Here is a 15,790-nt window from a genome sequence, read left to right as displayed (position 1 = left end):
TTGGTCGAAGATATATGCTTTAACTAGTCGAGCTATGCTTAGGCTGGTGTATCATTCTTGGAGCTGATTTTGAAGATCGTGTCCTATTTCCAAAATAATTATTACCCTATATTTTATTTTATTGATAGTTTTGGAAATGATGCAATAAAAAGAATCTATATAACTTGAGCTTTTACTTTTTATTATATATTTAAGAGAGAGAAGAAGAGTGGAAAATTTAAAGACAGACACACAAGCGTGCTTGCCAACACATCTATAGCTTATTCTTGGCGACCCTCGCATCTTAGTTCTTTTTAGTACAATAAATGTGAGAATGAGAGGTTGAATCTTTGACCTTTAGAGAATGATCAAGGTACCTTAATCATCGAGTTATGTTAGTGTTGGTATTTAGATCTTGACTCATACCGATCAGAATCTGATCCCACGAGAAATTGAGCATAAGGCTGTCGAATTGGTCTATTTCTTGTGTGTACCAATTGAAGTTTTTTAAAAATGAAGTTCAGACACCTTGCTGACCCTCAAACCAACCAAATCTATTATTATTCATTAAAATACATGAGAATTTATGGAGGTAATGCCTTTAGTTAAGCAATACTTGTGTCGGTAAATCCATTGTTAATTTAGTTAGACAATGCTTTATATTATTGTCATTTTATAAACTGATGCAATCCAAGATTTTCCACTTTATAGAAGTTGGAAGCTGCTCCAAGAATCTCTTTTTTTTCCACTTCTTCCTCTTCTTTTTCTTTCATCTTATGCCTAAAACAATTTATTTTAATTTTGGTGATAAATAATATTGTGCTTTATCTTGGTTACATCCCCAATGCAATTTTGATCAGAAAAAAGAAGAGAGATGAAATGGAAATGGAACTTTTAGAATTTGGTGAATCCTGAAATGGGTTTCAATCAAATTGAAGGAAGATTCAGTCCTCAGGAAAACAGACTTTTTTTTTTCCTTCTACATAACCAAAGATTATGTTATTAAAAAGAAGTCTCATCTTTGCAGGATTGAACTTCTAAACATGTCCCTAGAGCTTCCAGTGCAGAATGGTGGCCACATCCTTTACCTACCAAAGAAAGAGTAGCAATTTTGGTAGAGTAAAAAAAAGAAGAAAAATAGAGAAAAATGAAGCATAGTTTTAAAATTTTGCATCATTCTCATTGCGTGAAAGAAATGGGGAAAAGGTAACTTTTTTAGAACTTGGAGTTACTCATGAACTCCACCTCATATTTATTGTCAAACTTATATACCAGAACAGTACAATTGAAAGTACATCATATGATGAAAATCAGTGAGAAAAACCAGATCGATCCGCCGATAATAGATGGTGTTCATACAGACAAAGACGGAGTAAAGCTGAAATCGAGTCCCCAGAGCTCGAAGGATCCGCTAACGAAGTCGTAGTAACCACCCTTCAGTCCTAGGGTTCCATTCACCAAACCATCCCTCACAAATGGATAGGTTAGCAGATTCCCAAGTGATACTCCCACTGCTTCCTGCATTTTCAGAAAAAAAAAATGAAAAAAAGGCCATGAAATTTTCCGAATTAAGCGGTCAAATTATCACTTTTAATAGTTTAAGGACCTATTAGACACAAACTTTGTAAGTTGGAACCTCTGATTTTGAAGTGAAAAATGACATTATTACCTTCTCACATTGTGCACATAGTTCCCCAAGACCTGCATCACCATGCTTCGATTTCACCTTGGCCTTAGCAGGCAAACCAATTTTCACCCACTCTTCAATGAAATCACTGTATTGAAAACTCAGAAAATGTGAGTTCTAATCAGATTCAATACAATTTTTACGATGCTTGTTAAAATTTCAGTCGAAATATGTTTCGATAACTATTTCTTTTGAAGGTTGTCGTCAATTAGTATATTTTTACGTGTGACTATGTTGTTTAGTAGAACAAATGAAGCTACCACTCGTAAAATTACGGGTTTTGGAATTATGGTTTCGATTTGCACGATAAGATCAACTTTTACGAGTAATTTAATCGCGAAAAATCGCGAGCTTTTCTTTTTGAAATTTATATTGAATCGAAGAGAAATTGAAGGAGAGGGCTTACGTTGAGTAGTTTCCATCAAATGGGAAGGTCATAAGTCCCTTAATCCCACCACAAGCACTGTGGCCAATCACCACAATGTATTGCACCTGCATCAGTATAAATTCCAATTTTCTATTTTACATGGCACAAAAATGAAAAAATCGAATCTTAAATATTCCTATGAAAATTTAGAATCCGTTTTGTAATGTTCTATATATGTTATGTTTGTTTGGTAACTGTTCTATTTTCTCGTTTCTTATTTTTAAGAAATATTTTTAAAATTGTGTAGAAATTTTAGAAACAAAAAATTCTGAGTTTTTTTTTTTAAATAGAGATAAAAGGCATTATCATATCATTATTTATTTTTGAAATGCACAATATGTATAAAAAAATAAATATAAAAATTTGACTATTTAGTTTGAAAAATTAAATTTTATATAAAAATTTTATGTTTTTTTAATCTAAAATTTTAGACAACATAGAACAAAAAATAGTTATCAAACATGTTTCCGTTTATTTTTTAATAAAAAAGAGAGAACAAAAAGCAAGAAAGAGTTACCAAACATAATTATGTTTTTCTGGATTAAAAGAAAGAAAGAGATAACAAGAAAGATGAGATAGAATCGAGAAACAATAAGGTTCCTAAAAAGAGCTTTAAAGTTAAAAAGAAAAAAATGACAAAAACAAAACAAAATGAATGATAAAAGAAAGCCATCCAATCCCAAAATTTTTCTTTTTTATTTTTTAGAATATTAGATAGAATTAACCACTAAATTAGTTTCAAACTAACATAAAAATAACTTATTTATTTTTTTAGTTTTTTCCTCCTTTTAATGTCATTAATCTCTATCTATGTGTACGTGGGGAGTATTTTTATATATTTATATACCTTGAGATGCAGAACTGCATATTCAATGGCAGATCCAGTTCCTGAGAATTTGCTCTGGAAAAAGCTCAATATTTAGATTTATAACACACACAACAAAATAAATAATATTAAAAAAAGAGAGAGAAATGAAAATACCTGATCATATGGAGGGACCAAATTGGCAACATTTCTGACCACAAAAGCCTCCCCTGGTTGGAAATCAAGAACATGTGATGGGCACACCCTTGAATCAGAGCATGCAAACACCATAAACTGCATTTTTTCCACAAATAACCCTTCAATTTTTCTCAACATAATCCAACTTTAAGCATATTAATTATATCAAAAAAAAAAAAAAAAGTCATACCTTGGGGCTTTGGCCCTTTGCAAGTTCACCATATAACTCTGGATTCTTGCTGAAACATACAAAGGGAAGTCACAACAAGTCGGATGATATGCTTTTGGTAACTGTTTCTTCTTTTTATTTTAAAAAACTATGGTCAGTCAACATTCATGGAATCGTGTTACTACCCGCATCAGCAATTCGGGCAAATCGAAGAAAAAATGAGGGAGGTAATTAATTATACCCTCACGTACTTTGAAAGATTTTAAAGTCTTTCGATCCATAACATACCTCTTTAAGATTATAGGCACAGACACGACAAAATTCAATATTATCCCAAGAAAATTGGGGCTTAATTATTCAGAAGTTATAAAGGAAAAAAAATTTTACTCATATTTCTCCTTCTTGAATTGAATGAAACCAGATTTGATTCTGTCAACAGGATCAAATGCTGGCTTCCCTCCATCTGCAGTTTTCAATTCTGCTGTTATCTGCTCCACCTTTGATGTTGCTGCTGCTTTCAAATCTCCTTTCTCTCTGCACCCACCAAAATATAATTAATAATTAATAATATATACCACAACTTTTTTTATAAAAATAAATAATTATATATATTCAAGACCTTATTTGCAGTACCTGAGGAGCTTCTCCAAAGCTTCAATGGCTTCCTCATATGAACCCATATCTTCTTTCTGCAACAAGCAAAGAAATATTAATAAGAAATACAAAGTTATATATATATATATATATAACAAATAATAACGAACTAATTCCTAAACATGCTTAATTTTGAATAACAAAAAGTCTAGCAAAACGAAAATCTTACCAAACGAGACTTTTCCAGCGAAGAGGAAGGTATTGAAATGAAATATTTAAAGAGAAAATTTTGGTTAAATTTAGAGATTAATTTGGTGTGCAATTCGCCAACTAACTTCTGCTGTGTTTTTTTTTTTTTTGAGCTTTTATTTATTTATTTATTTTTAAAGGTGGAAATAAAGAGACTTTTTTTAACGTAACAATTATGTTGTGAAAGGGAACAGATGGGTGAAGTTGGGATGCCATGCATTACGTTACATGTCGGTTACATTAAAAAACATCACAGTTCAGTGGGATGTTGCCACGTGTCCCAATGGGAGACCAATAGCAGCTTGCCACGATGGAGGAAAAAAGGTTGGTGGGTTCTGCGAGCAATCCACGTGACATGCACGCGTATGAGAAATCACTTTCCCCACCTCATTTCTCACTGCACCCACCCATGTCAAACTATATGAATGTGGGTGATGAAAGACATCACCGACTGCCACCATTACAATTTTCAAACGAATAAATATTATTTTTAAAAAATAAAGGTTCATTTTGATGCAAAAAAAAGAGTAAAATTAAAGTACTATGCACCCACGTCAATTCGTGGAAAGAATAGTCAATTCGAGTAGAGTACAGTAGACGAGACACACGTATATATACTCTTTTTTTTTATGCTCAGAGACACCCGCATCTATCTCAAGGTCCGACCTCCCAAGAGATATGAAAAATTTTTGGTATTAAACTCATCAGAAAATTTAAACTTGAGACATTTAAATCAATATGATCAAGAGAGACCCTAAATCCTTACCAATCAACTTACCCTTTCGAGGTGACACCTTATCAAGGTCAATAATTCTATATATCACTTTGTAATTGTAACGGTGGAACTAAAAAATGTGAAAGATGAGAATTAATGGTACAAAATTAAATGTGGGTGAAATGAGAAATATCTTTCCTCACCCACATTCATATTTGATGTGTCACCCACGTAAGAAATGAATATGTGGGGGTGAAGAGAGAGACATTCTGTTGAAGAATATTCATGGTCTCAATTCTGACAAGTGTACCTCTCCTCTCTGTCTCTTAACACTTTATTATTTTCAAATGATTTATTATTTTTTTTTATCAGAAAAATAAAGGACAATTTTGGTATTTTATATATTGTATCCAAATTTTTGGGAAGAAATGGGCAAATTCCAAACCAACACTTTCTCCAACTGACAGCAAACTACCTAAATTCCTAGCTAAGCTATCACTAAAAAACAAACAAAACAAAAGATTCAAAAAACGCACAGATTAAATATTAATCCATCCAAGAAATAAACTCCTAATAATATATAATCATATGAATGTAAATGCACAGATGAAAATTATTCGATGGGGCTGTTTTCTAACGACCGTGGCATAATATAACTGTTTCATACATCTACATTACTAAAGTTAGTATTGTTTTTTAATTTTCTATTATACATCCAACGATATAAAACAGTCCGACACATTGTTTCTTTTCATGAAAATGCTGGGAGAGATATGGAGAGAGGGAATGGCATACGTACCCAAGTGGGGGCGATGAGAGGGGCAGGGGCGGCGAAGACGGGTCGGTTTTGGATGAGGCTCGGGACGGAAGGAGAGGAAGAGGAAGAGGAAGAAGGAAAAGAAGAGTTGTTGAGTTTGGCAAAAACAGAAGGGCGAAATGAAGAGGGCTTGTTGAGAGAGAGAGAGTGAGAGTGAAGGCAAGCAGTAGTGTTGATCGAAGCCGTCGACATTGTGCCACAAAGCCTCACAATTGCATGGCTTTATAATATAAAAGCTTTTGAATTCCTTTTCTTTGGGATAATGAAAGTGAACCAAAACTCAACCACAGCTTCTTCTTTGCTGGATCAGATTTGGGTGTTCCAAATTTCTCTCTCTCTCTCTCCCTCTCTTCTCCATTGCAATGCCTTTTCTCCACATATTCAATATTGAAACCTACTCTCTGCTCCAAACGTTTCAAGAGATATTATCTAATGACGATCGCTCTCGACTGCCGTACACTTCTACAACAAATTAGACTTTTAACGACACTAATAAATTTTAGGAAGATTATTGGCTACAACAAAGATAATTAACAATGTTTAAGCTAATTTGAACTTAAAGAAGTTTACTAGTCAGCACCTAGCACCTCTTATCTTATATAGAAGAGTATTGGATTTTTGACAAATAAGATACGAAGGTAAAGAAATAGGTTTTTTTTAATAATGAGCGGTAAAAAATTCAATGATAGTTAACATAAAGATAAGTGCTCACTAGTCGACACCTAAATATTTTCCTTAATGAAATCAATTGTTTAGGATAATACTTAGGGTTGTTCCGAGCGAGAATTTATGTCTAACGACCCTTAGAAAATTGATAGCTCATTATTTAAAAAAATAAAATAATAAAAAATCTGAATTTTTACATTTTTCTCTCGGTTGTCAAATATTTAATTTTGGTAAGCACAAAATACATCCTAACCTAAAAAATTTTGATAGAAAAGGTAAACTTTTGTGGTAATTTTAAAAAATTATACATATGTATGGAAATAGAAAGTAAAATATTGTAATTGTCTTTTTTATAATTTTAAAATGCGACCCGACGGTTAAGAATCTGTTATTTCTTAATATTATAAGATGATGGTCAAAACAGTCCACAAATTTTTTTGTCGGCGAGCTAATTCTTAGTAACATTTTTTAAAATTTGGCACAATCTTAAAAAACAAAAACAAATATATCAAACTACTTTATTTTAACATATTACAAAAAAAATGTTAATATAAAAGTTTAATTTTTTATTTAAATAATATTTTTATCTGTGTTTTAAATTTGGGTTCATTTTAGTTTTCTATGAAACATCTATTTTAATTCTTGTATTTTGACTTTGATTCAAGTACTTTTAAAAAATAATTATTTTAATTTTTATCAAATTTTTTTCTATCACAATTTTAGCACAAGACTTTCTTGAAATATTACCATAAATTTATATTAAATAATTTTTATTGTGTATAATTAAAATTTTATAAATAGGAATTAAATTGGACGTTGAAACAAAACAAAGTCTCAAGTATTTTATTTGGTTGGAAAAAGTAGTGTTCTTTCTCTCTCTAGGAATAATGAGAAAAATGTAGATAAAATGAGGCATGGTTGGATCTCAAAAATTTGATCCTGAATCCCCAAAAAGGAATATGTACCACAAAATTATGATATGAAGCATTTGTGTGAATGAGAGACAATGGGAAAGAAAGAAGAGATATCCTCGACCTCTTATCCTCAAAATGGACTCCAATGGCAAACAATTATGACACATGGACCATTTTCAAGCTCCCTCGTATCTTCTCTCTCCTCTCTCCCATATCTCACTCTCTCTTACCTTTCTCTCACTACAAGCAAAAACTTTTCCCATCCATTTCAAAAAATAATTATACCAACACATGACATCCCGTTCAAACATAAATAAACCACCAATTTAAAAGTTTAAGTTGATGGATTGGATAAATTTAATTTATTTACGAATATTTAATAATTTGCATGGTTAGAGAAATTTTAAAATAAAGTTGTTAGTTTATTGATGTCAAATTTAAATTATGAATTATTGAGACTAGGTTGATAGTCATTTCATTTTTTTTTCTATTTTTAAAAATTAAACTTTGTTTCTATTTTTAAAAATCAAACTTATAAACATTAATTTATCGTATATTTTGTCAAATAGCTTTTATAAATATTTTCAAAATCTACCGATCAAATTTTATTTAAAACTTTTTTAAAAATTTGATTAAGAATTCAAATATGTTTTAAAAGTCAAAAATTTTGTCAATGAATTGAACAACATAAATTTTAAAAATAACAAACTAAAAATAAAATGGTTATGAAATCATCCTGATCAAGTGATTTTATTATAATCATCTTTTATATACACACTAAAATTATATAAAAATTAGAAAATTTGAAAACATTGAAAACACAGTATAGAAATGATCATCTAATCCAAATTCTCCGATAAACACGATCGTTGAAGGAATTGAAGATGTTTACCTCGGTTGTTGGGCCGGGCTGGAAGTTGTGGGCTTGAATTGGGCCTCGCGAGAAGTCATTAAACAAGGTAGATGGGCCGACACACAACAGGCCCAAATAAACAGAGCCCTATGATCGCATGGACCGGGGCGCTCCGATCTGAGATTGGGCAGTTCCGTTCCGGCGCCGGCGACGGGGAAGAGAGAGAGCGGAATTTCGAATTACGCGGAGGAAGTTTGTGGAAAACCGGGTGCCTTCTCCGGCGAGAAGGCGGCGGAATGAAGATGAAGCCACCGTCTCGTCTCCCATGGCGGAAATGTTTCGAGAGAGAGAGAGAGAGAGAGAGAGAGAGAGAGAGGAGGCGTTCCATTGATTGGAATTTGAAGGAAGTTGGCGACAGAAAATGGCGAAGAAAGGCGTTACGTACAAGTTACACATTACAATACAATGTCGACATTCTCTTGACATTGTTTCGATGAGTCGGACGCGAGTGGGGGCCACAGCGCTAAGGAAACGCCACCCATGACTCTAATGAGCTCATATGGAGCCACCTATACCAATTAGTAACAAATATGGTCCCAAGGTATCTCAATTTCATACAAATATTGGTAAAATGATTATATCGATAGATATTTATGTAAAAGTTAAAAGAAATTAAAAAATCGTAAAAAATATCAAAATTAACAAATCAATATTTTTCTATTTACAAATAAATTTAAGATTGACTAATAATAATATTATATATATATAATTGAATGAAAATTTCAATTTATTCCTCGTGTCGATGTCGAATCCATGAATACATAGAAATGTTGATGGACATGACAACGTATCGATGGATATTTAATATCATGATTAATGTACATGTTTTCGACTAAAAGGTAAAGAGTTTGACTGATTTTCATAGGTGAATCAACCCAATAAATCAAGTGAGTGAGTGAACAAAGTGTGAGTCTTATCTCAAAGTGGGTCCATATTCATACTTTTGTAATAAAAGTTTATTTGTTGGAGCAATTATTTCTTTCCTTTTTAGCTGCACTAATTTACTAATTTACTGAACATAATATCCTATTCATATTACATTGTGAATATTATTACATGTATGAAGTAGGGGACACCAAAGAGCAATTTACAGTTCAAAATGTGATCAAACTACTTGGGAGTTAGTCTAATTGGACATACAGAAAATGCAACACAACGAGCCGCTTTCGCCAGCGTAAACCGCTCATTTTCTGTCAGCGGTCTTTCAATTACCTTCACAATATTTGCATCCTTCGAAACAATACCACTCATATAAGACACATACCAATTCCCAAAATACGTCTCAAACTTTAAGTCTAAGGTTTATTTAGTCACTGAAGTTTTAAAAAATTTCATTTACATCTTTAAATTTTAGACTATATTTCTGTTTAGTCCATTCCATAAACGGAATACTAAAGTTGTAGGTCTATTAAATGAATTTTGGCCGAGTTAGCATGATATGACAAACAACTTGGTAGATTAACAGAGATACCACATCAACGTTATGTTGATGATATTAACAATAGAGTCTAAATGAAAGTATCATTCAAAGTTCAAAAACATAATTAAACCTTCGGTTTATATATTATTTTTGTCTCTGTACTTTTAGAACATCTATTTTAGTCTCTAAACTTTTAAAGAGCGACTAATTTGGTCCCATTATTTTCATCTCATTTCTTTCTATCAAAATTTTAGCACGATACTTCACCCACCAAATTTCTTGAAATGTAACCATAAATTTGTAACTAAAAGTTTCTACTGTGTATAAATTTTGTGTCTAAATTTTACAAATAAGGACTAAAATAGTTATTTTTTAGAATTATAGAGATCAAAACAAATGTTTTAAACATACCAGGACTAAAGTACCAAATAATATTTAAACTTAAGACTAAATAGGGTTTAAAAAGACGACTTACTTTTATTTGCGGTTGAACTGAAGGCCTAACACTGGCTGTATCACCAATGACTATTACGTTGTTGACATTCCCTCTATCATCCCTTTCAGCAGGTGAAGTTGTTGAGTGCCTCCACTGGCCATTTGTGATGTACTTGTAGTAGTACCTGAAAGCCCATCAAAATTAAATATTGCATTTAACACTACATTTTCTTTCCATTCTTTAAAAGTGGCTCTTTATTTTTTGGCTATTCTATTACATCCGTAGAATTGTGCAGAGTGTTTGATAAGTAAATAAGCCACTCATTTTTATGAACAATGAACTTCCAAGTTTTCTAAGTTTTTGTTCCTCAGCGGACACATTTTTACATGATAGAATAGAGATTCGAACTTTCAAACTCATAAAAAAGTTACCACTACCAATACTTTAATTAATTGAATCATGCTCAAGTTGACATTCTTTTAAAAAAAATGAGTACCCATAACTAAATTTTAGAAAAGAACAAAAATTCACGTCATATTAATGAAATAAAATGATGTTAAACTAGGTAGAATGAAAGAATTCAAATAACTATGCCATTTGAAGTGACGCAGAAAATTCGAGTTGAATTTAGTACCGATGAATAGATGAGATTATCCAATGATGCTAAAAACGCCATGAAAATTTGAAACCAAGATCATCAACAGAGAAGATGGATTTAGTATCAAGATAATGTATTTATACTTACTTTCCCTGAGGAAGTTTCATTTCTACTTCATATCTGGGCCCACCCTTGTGACTTGCCTTGACCGGTTCTTTCCAGTTACCAGTAAAATCTCCAACCAAATTTACATCCTCCCCCTGTGCCACACAAAAAAGTTGGGAATAGATATTTTTTTCTTCACAAATAGAATAATGTGAAGATACGCAGACTAGTTCTACAGGTTACCTCTTGTCCATTCCATACGAAGGTAACAGCATGAGTGGGGGGTCCATCATGTCTTCCATTTTCCACCATTGCTATCAGATCCCATGTAGCCCAAGCGATTGCTGGCCTGCAAAAAGATTTTGAGAATGTATTTTAAATCTAAGAAAAGAAATATAAAAGCGAAGATTGAAAACATAATCCTTATCAAATGAACTGATAAATAGAAAATAAAAATTAGGCTAAATTATAAAAAAAATACCCTTCAACTTTGCCATTTGTTTAAAAAATATCTCTACCCTTTCAAAAGTTTCAATACTATCCTTAAATTTTTATAATTGTTTCAAATATATTGAGAAAACTTCTACTAATATTTTGAATGAAAAGTTGATGTGACAATTAAAGAGTAAGCTTGCCTAGATTCATTTTAAAAGATAAGAGACAAGAAAACATCTGTTAATATTTTGAATGAAAAGTTGATGTGGAAATTAACGAGTAAGCATGCCTATATTAGGTTTGAAAAGATGGTTAGTGTGAAAAAGACTAGATTAGAATACTATTTTGATACTTTTAATTTCAACTTTAGTTCATTTTAGTTATTGTACTTAAAATGATCATTTTGGTCTCTGTACTATTAAAAAATAACCATTTTAGACCTTATTTACAAATTTTAACACATATTCTACAATGGAAACACATAATCCTTATTAACGAACCTGTCAGGTTTGCAGGAGTGCAAACTGGTGATAAAGTTATAAGCTGCATGAAGAGAAGTATCGGTCATCCAGTGTAGATATGCAATCACACTTGCTGGAGATCGATCAAAACCAGTGGTACAAGTTACAAAAACTCGGTGCTTCTTTTTCAACAATCGTAGAAGTAGGCCCACACAGAATGGAAGTTTTTTCCTCAAATCATAAGAATCTCCCTCCCTGAAAGAAAATAAATTTTATCAAATCAGTCACGCTACGATGTTTTTAATTGCTACCTCATGGCATTCACACAATAGAAGAATCACATCTTGACAGAGCAATATTAGTAAAGAATTTTTTAAAAAAAATATATATATATATATAAAGAATTATATAGCATTCAAAGGAGTTATAATTCAATCTCTGACTAAAAGGAGTTAGTTTAGGAGATTGAAAATATTCTTATGAAACAACCACAGTGATAAGCACATTCTTTCAACTTGAGCGGGATGTGGTACAAAGCCTTAACTCACCTGATGGGGTAGTTGATCATGAGAATATCAAATTTTTGGCATGACTCATTGATTAACTTGGAATTAATTCCCCAGTTTCCTGCCTCAGTTGCACTTTGAAAATTCAGTACAGCAGTGACTCCCTGTAGCAGAAGTTCAAAACAAGTGTAACCAAGATGGACCAAGAACAGAACAGTGCAGACGAGCATCAGGAAAAGCAAATTTCAACACACAAGGGTGGCGTATTTGGGAGTGATGGTTGGTATAATGAGTGATTTTAAAAAAGAGATTTAAGTATAATTGATTTTCTAAAATCACCATCCAAGTAATACCTTAAAAAATCAATTTAAATGATTTTAAACTTTCTTAAAATCAAATTTTTAATTTGCCAAATATGATCAATGGAAAGGAAAGTAAATTTTGACAATGACGAAAGTGATTTGGCCTAAAATCACTTTCAAACACACTCTAAGAACATGGTTCAAAAACTAGGTCTAGTTGTACTCGTCTAAATATGCAACAAGACACAGAACGACAACATGCCACATAAAATTTAGGACGACATCAACTTTTGGTATCATAAAAATCTAGTGAGTATCTTGATATTGGATTACACCTTTTCTCCAATTTTTTGAGAATAATGCTGGAAGATCATCTACAGCATAGCTAAGCAATGAACTCCAATAAGAGGTGCCTCCTAATGGTTACTATCAGCAACATGAACCTCTATGCATGCATTACTGATGGTTATATTACATAAACAAACATTGAAAAGGCACTAACCACGCTATTTGACAAAGTCTCCACTTCTGCTTCAGTCTGTATACATGACCCCACATAAATTTGCTCTGTGATCTATCAGCACGGCACGTTTAAATCAGAAGGTTAGCACCACGCTATGGTATGAAGCATGAAAAGGCAAAAAGTTTGCTCTCTCAGTGCATTAACAAATTCTTGATCCAAAATGTAAAATCTGTACGCAATCTACAAACGGTATTAAATTTTACAATGAAAACAGAAAACCCACCTTACTGTAGCTCATACCACGAGAGTGATCATAATATAGCTCCCCTTTCGACCGTTCTAACGCCTTTACGTATTCATCTAGAGGGAAGCTCCCATGAGCCCATTCTCCATCTCCAGGCTCCTCTTCAGTAAATATACCAACAATTTGGCTGATTTGAGGCGTGAGAATTTTTCTCTGCATATGTGATTTTACATCTCCATTTTGATAATTAAGAAATTTCCAACCTTGTGATGTTGAGAACTTAGAGGAGAAAGTCGTAAAGCCAGAACTCCCACTGCTTGCATCTGATGCTTGTAAATTTGATGCCAAAACTTCTTTCTTCCAAGTAGCAATAGGTACTCTACCTCTGTTAAATAGAATATCTAGATCGTCTGAAAGCAGCAGTTGTTGAATCGGAAATGGCGTGAAAGGTCTTTCAAGAACCAGACTAAAAGACCCTGCTTTCTCCTTCAGCATCATCCTGAAGAAACCAAATACTGAAAATAAAACAAACATAAAAATGATGAATGGGGAAAATCTTCAAAATCAAATCATAGAAAAATTCTATCTACTTTCAAGACTAAGATGCTTAGTTCATACATTTTCAACACTAGGTCAAATTTTTAATATTAAAAGGCAATGTAAGGATAAAATGCTCTATCAAGTGAAAAGTGCATACTGTGTATCACCAAAGTCTTTGATCTCTATAAGCTTGACGCCTGATGAATCGCTTGCCTTCTTTAAAGTGTCCCCCACCATGATTATTCTTGACTTTTCAGCATTACCCTATAAAGATTAAGTTTAAGGCATCACTCTGGAAGTAAAAAAGAAACACGTCAAAATCAATGCGAAAACATTTTAATTACAATGAAGTATGAGACAACTAATATTTCTAGGGCTCTAATTCTGGTCCAATTCTGATTCTCTCTGTTGTATCAAATGTCAATTTATCCCTATTAATCATCTCTATCAACAGATGAATTCGAAACTCAAATCATGCTCTGGCAACATTTCACTTTCTTTGTAGGAAGGACGAATTAGAAACAAAATTTCGCATGAACATCCATAGAAAAGGTTCGCAGCTCAATCTAAAGTTCAGCCAAATGGTACTCCAAAAACAACACCACAGAACTCTAAGCAACAAGATTGAAACTCGAAAATTATCAAAACAAAATAGAAATACCCCTTTCTTGAGCGCATGAACAAAGATTCTTCCATCGACAGAAATCGCGAACCGAATGCCGAGCGGTTTCTCAAGAGTAACCATGTACTCATTGAGGTTCATCTTAAATGAAGAAGAAGAAGAAGAAGAAGAGCCATCCGTCATCGCGAAAACCTTAACAACTCGACCATTGAATCGAGCTTTCACCCTCGGACCAGCCAGTATAAAATTTCTTCCCCAAAACAACGAGGAGCTACTACCTCTCAACAATGGCGAAGAAGAACTATCAATAGTCCGCGTACAAGGAAGCTGCAGAACCGCCATTTTCGAACTCAAATTCCACTCCTCACAAGACTGAAGATCGAAATCCCAAATCGGTTTTGTGAGAATCGGAAATTTGCAAAGACGATTAACGTGGAACATAGGTGGGTCCCACTCACGAGGATATTTATTATTTTTATTACTCTTTTTTTCTTTTTTCTTTTTTTTTCTATTCATCTGCGTGGGCGACCATGAATTCAGGTGGTACGCCTGTTGTATTAGCGAATTATGGTCCAGAGAGAGAGTAAATTCGTCATTTCGTACAATTAAGGGGACACGTGGATTGTTTGATTGGATTGGTGTGTGATTGTAGATTAACAATGCTCTATCGAGAAGTAGAGAAACAAAACTTCCCGCCAGATTTTATTGATGTCATAAATATAAAAGGTAAAACGTGCCAACACAGCATTTAGATTCAGAAGGTATCCAATTGGGATAGAGGACACGTGTCGTGATATCATTTACGTTCAAATGAACGGTATATGATTGTTTGAGATTCCAATCACCCAATCAGATTAGGCAATTGGTTTAGGTTTAGATCCATGTAGATAATTCTAAATTCTATGAAAATATTAAAATCAATTCATGCTTATAAAATTCAAAATATTTAGGGGAAAAAAATTTGTCCTTATGAATTTTGAGAAGTATCAAATTTCAGCAAATCCTGTAAGAACATTTGAGAAATATCAATTGATAGTATGAATAAAAAATGGATATTTTTACAATATATATCCATTATAGTGCAGAGATTATGTGACTTGAGAGGAACATGGTAGTAGGTAAGCTTTTAAAATATCGTATGCATCATGACAATTTAATTACTTTAAAGTATTTAATTTATGAAGGTCATGTTTTAAGAAACTATATGAACAATCTCAAATACTACTATTAGTTCAATGTATGTGAAATAATATATGATGGTCGTGAACTACCAATCCTTTTATAAAGTTATAATGTGTAAGATTGACGAAACTCATGTGAATGAATGCATTTTACTAAAGCATTACTCTTATCTAAGATTAAGATTGAGTATTAAAAATGTTCAAATTTTGGCTTGAATTTTGAAAATAATTTTTAAAAAAAGAAAGAAAATAACAAAAAAAAAAAGTCATTGCTTGAGATTTCACTAGTGTTTCCATAGTTTGTTAGTTAAGTTATTAGGTGATACTAGAAAACCTAGATAGGT

The 15,790-nt window shown here is 32.6% G+C and overlaps 2 protein-coding genes across 5 annotated transcripts; both read right to left on the bottom strand.

The window, feature by feature from the left end:
* Positions 1–854: 854 nt before the first annotated feature.
* On the bottom strand, positions 855–8,383 carry CA1 (carbonic anhydrase 1). 3 transcript variants are annotated; one of them, XM_088128201.1, is made up of 10 exons: positions 8,113–8,383; positions 3,899–3,954; positions 3,653–3,799; positions 3,287–3,335; positions 3,076–3,192; positions 2,941–2,994; positions 2,073–2,158; positions 1,649–1,754; positions 1,339–1,497; positions 855–1,067 (listed from the first exon to the last, which is right to left on the bottom strand). In XM_088128201.1, exons 2-10 carry the CDS (start codon positions 3,943–3,945, stop codon positions 1,029–1,031), a joined length of 804 nt encoding a protein of 267 aa, XP_087984327.1. In that variant the 5' UTR covers positions 3,946–3,954; positions 8,113–8,383; the 3' UTR covers positions 855–1,028. The 3 variants fall into 3 exon arrangements, with proteins under 3 accessions (XP_087984327.1, XP_022158915.1, XP_022158916.1); XM_022303223.2 differs by lacking the exon at positions 8,113–8,383 and adding an exon at positions 5,623–5,864; XM_022303224.2 differs by lacking the exon at positions 8,113–8,383 and adding an exon at positions 5,623–5,862 and having other exon boundaries at positions 1,304–1,497.
* A 663-nt stretch (positions 8,384–9,046) lies between these two features.
* On the bottom strand, positions 9,047–14,673 carry LOC111025375 (phosphoglucan phosphatase LSF1, chloroplastic). Of its 2 annotated transcripts, none has more exons than XM_022303219.2 (10): positions 14,305–14,673; positions 13,801–13,907; positions 13,143–13,602; positions 12,899–12,970; positions 12,137–12,258; positions 11,628–11,843; positions 10,936–11,041; positions 10,735–10,847; positions 10,029–10,173; positions 9,047–9,363 (listed from the first exon to the last, which is right to left on the bottom strand). In XM_022303219.2, the coding sequence occupies exons 1-10, from the start codon at positions 14,605–14,607 to the stop codon at positions 9,244–9,246; spliced, it is 1,764 nt and encodes a 587-aa protein (XP_022158911.2). In that variant the 5' UTR covers positions 14,608–14,673; the 3' UTR covers positions 9,047–9,243. The 2 variants fall into 2 exon arrangements, with proteins under 2 accessions (XP_022158911.2, XP_022158912.2); XM_022303220.2 differs by having other exon boundaries at positions 13,801–13,935; positions 14,305–14,445.
* Between the last annotated feature and the right edge of the window lie 1,117 nt (positions 14,674–15,790).

Source organism: Momordica charantia (genome assembly GCF_013281855.1).
Source record: "Momordica charantia cultivar OHB3-1 chromosome 8 unlocalized genomic scaffold, Mcharantia_2.0 BLBB01000008.1, whole genome shotgun sequence".
Classification (NCBI taxonomy): domain Eukaryota; kingdom Viridiplantae; phylum Streptophyta; class Magnoliopsida; order Cucurbitales; family Cucurbitaceae; genus Momordica; species Momordica charantia.
Note: the sequence above shows the minus strand (reverse complement) of the source record. Positions and strands in the feature narration are given on the sequence as shown.

What these genes read in the sequence shown, in the direction of transcription:
- CA1 (XM_022303223.2), bottom strand. Translation starts at nt 5,832, where the DNA reads ATGTCGACGGCTTCGATCAACACTACTGCTTGCCTTCACTCTCACTCT. An exon ending in TGGTCCCTCCATATGATCAG is followed by an intron (nt 2,995 to 3,075) that starts GTATTTTCATTT and finishes AGCTTTTTCCAG; the next exon opens with AGCAAATTCTCAGGAACTGG. An exon ending in ATGCAGTTCTGCATCTCAAG is followed by an intron (nt 2,159 to 2,940) that starts GTATATAAATAT and finishes ATACTGATGCAG; the next exon opens with GTGCAATACATTGTGGTGAT.
- LOC111025375 (XM_022303219.2), bottom strand. Translation starts at nt 14,607, where the DNA reads ATGGCGGTTCTGCAGCTTCCTTGTACGCGGACTATTGATAGTTCTTCT. An exon ending in AAAGACTTTGGTGATACACA is followed by an intron (nt 13,603 to 13,800) that starts GTATGCACTTTT and finishes TGGTTTCTTCAG; the next exon opens with GATGATGCTGAAGGAGAAAG. An exon ending in ATGAAACTTCCTCAGGGAAA is followed by an intron (nt 10,174 to 10,734) that starts GTAAGTATAAAT and finishes ATGGGCTTTCAG; the next exon opens with GTACTACTACAAGTACATCA.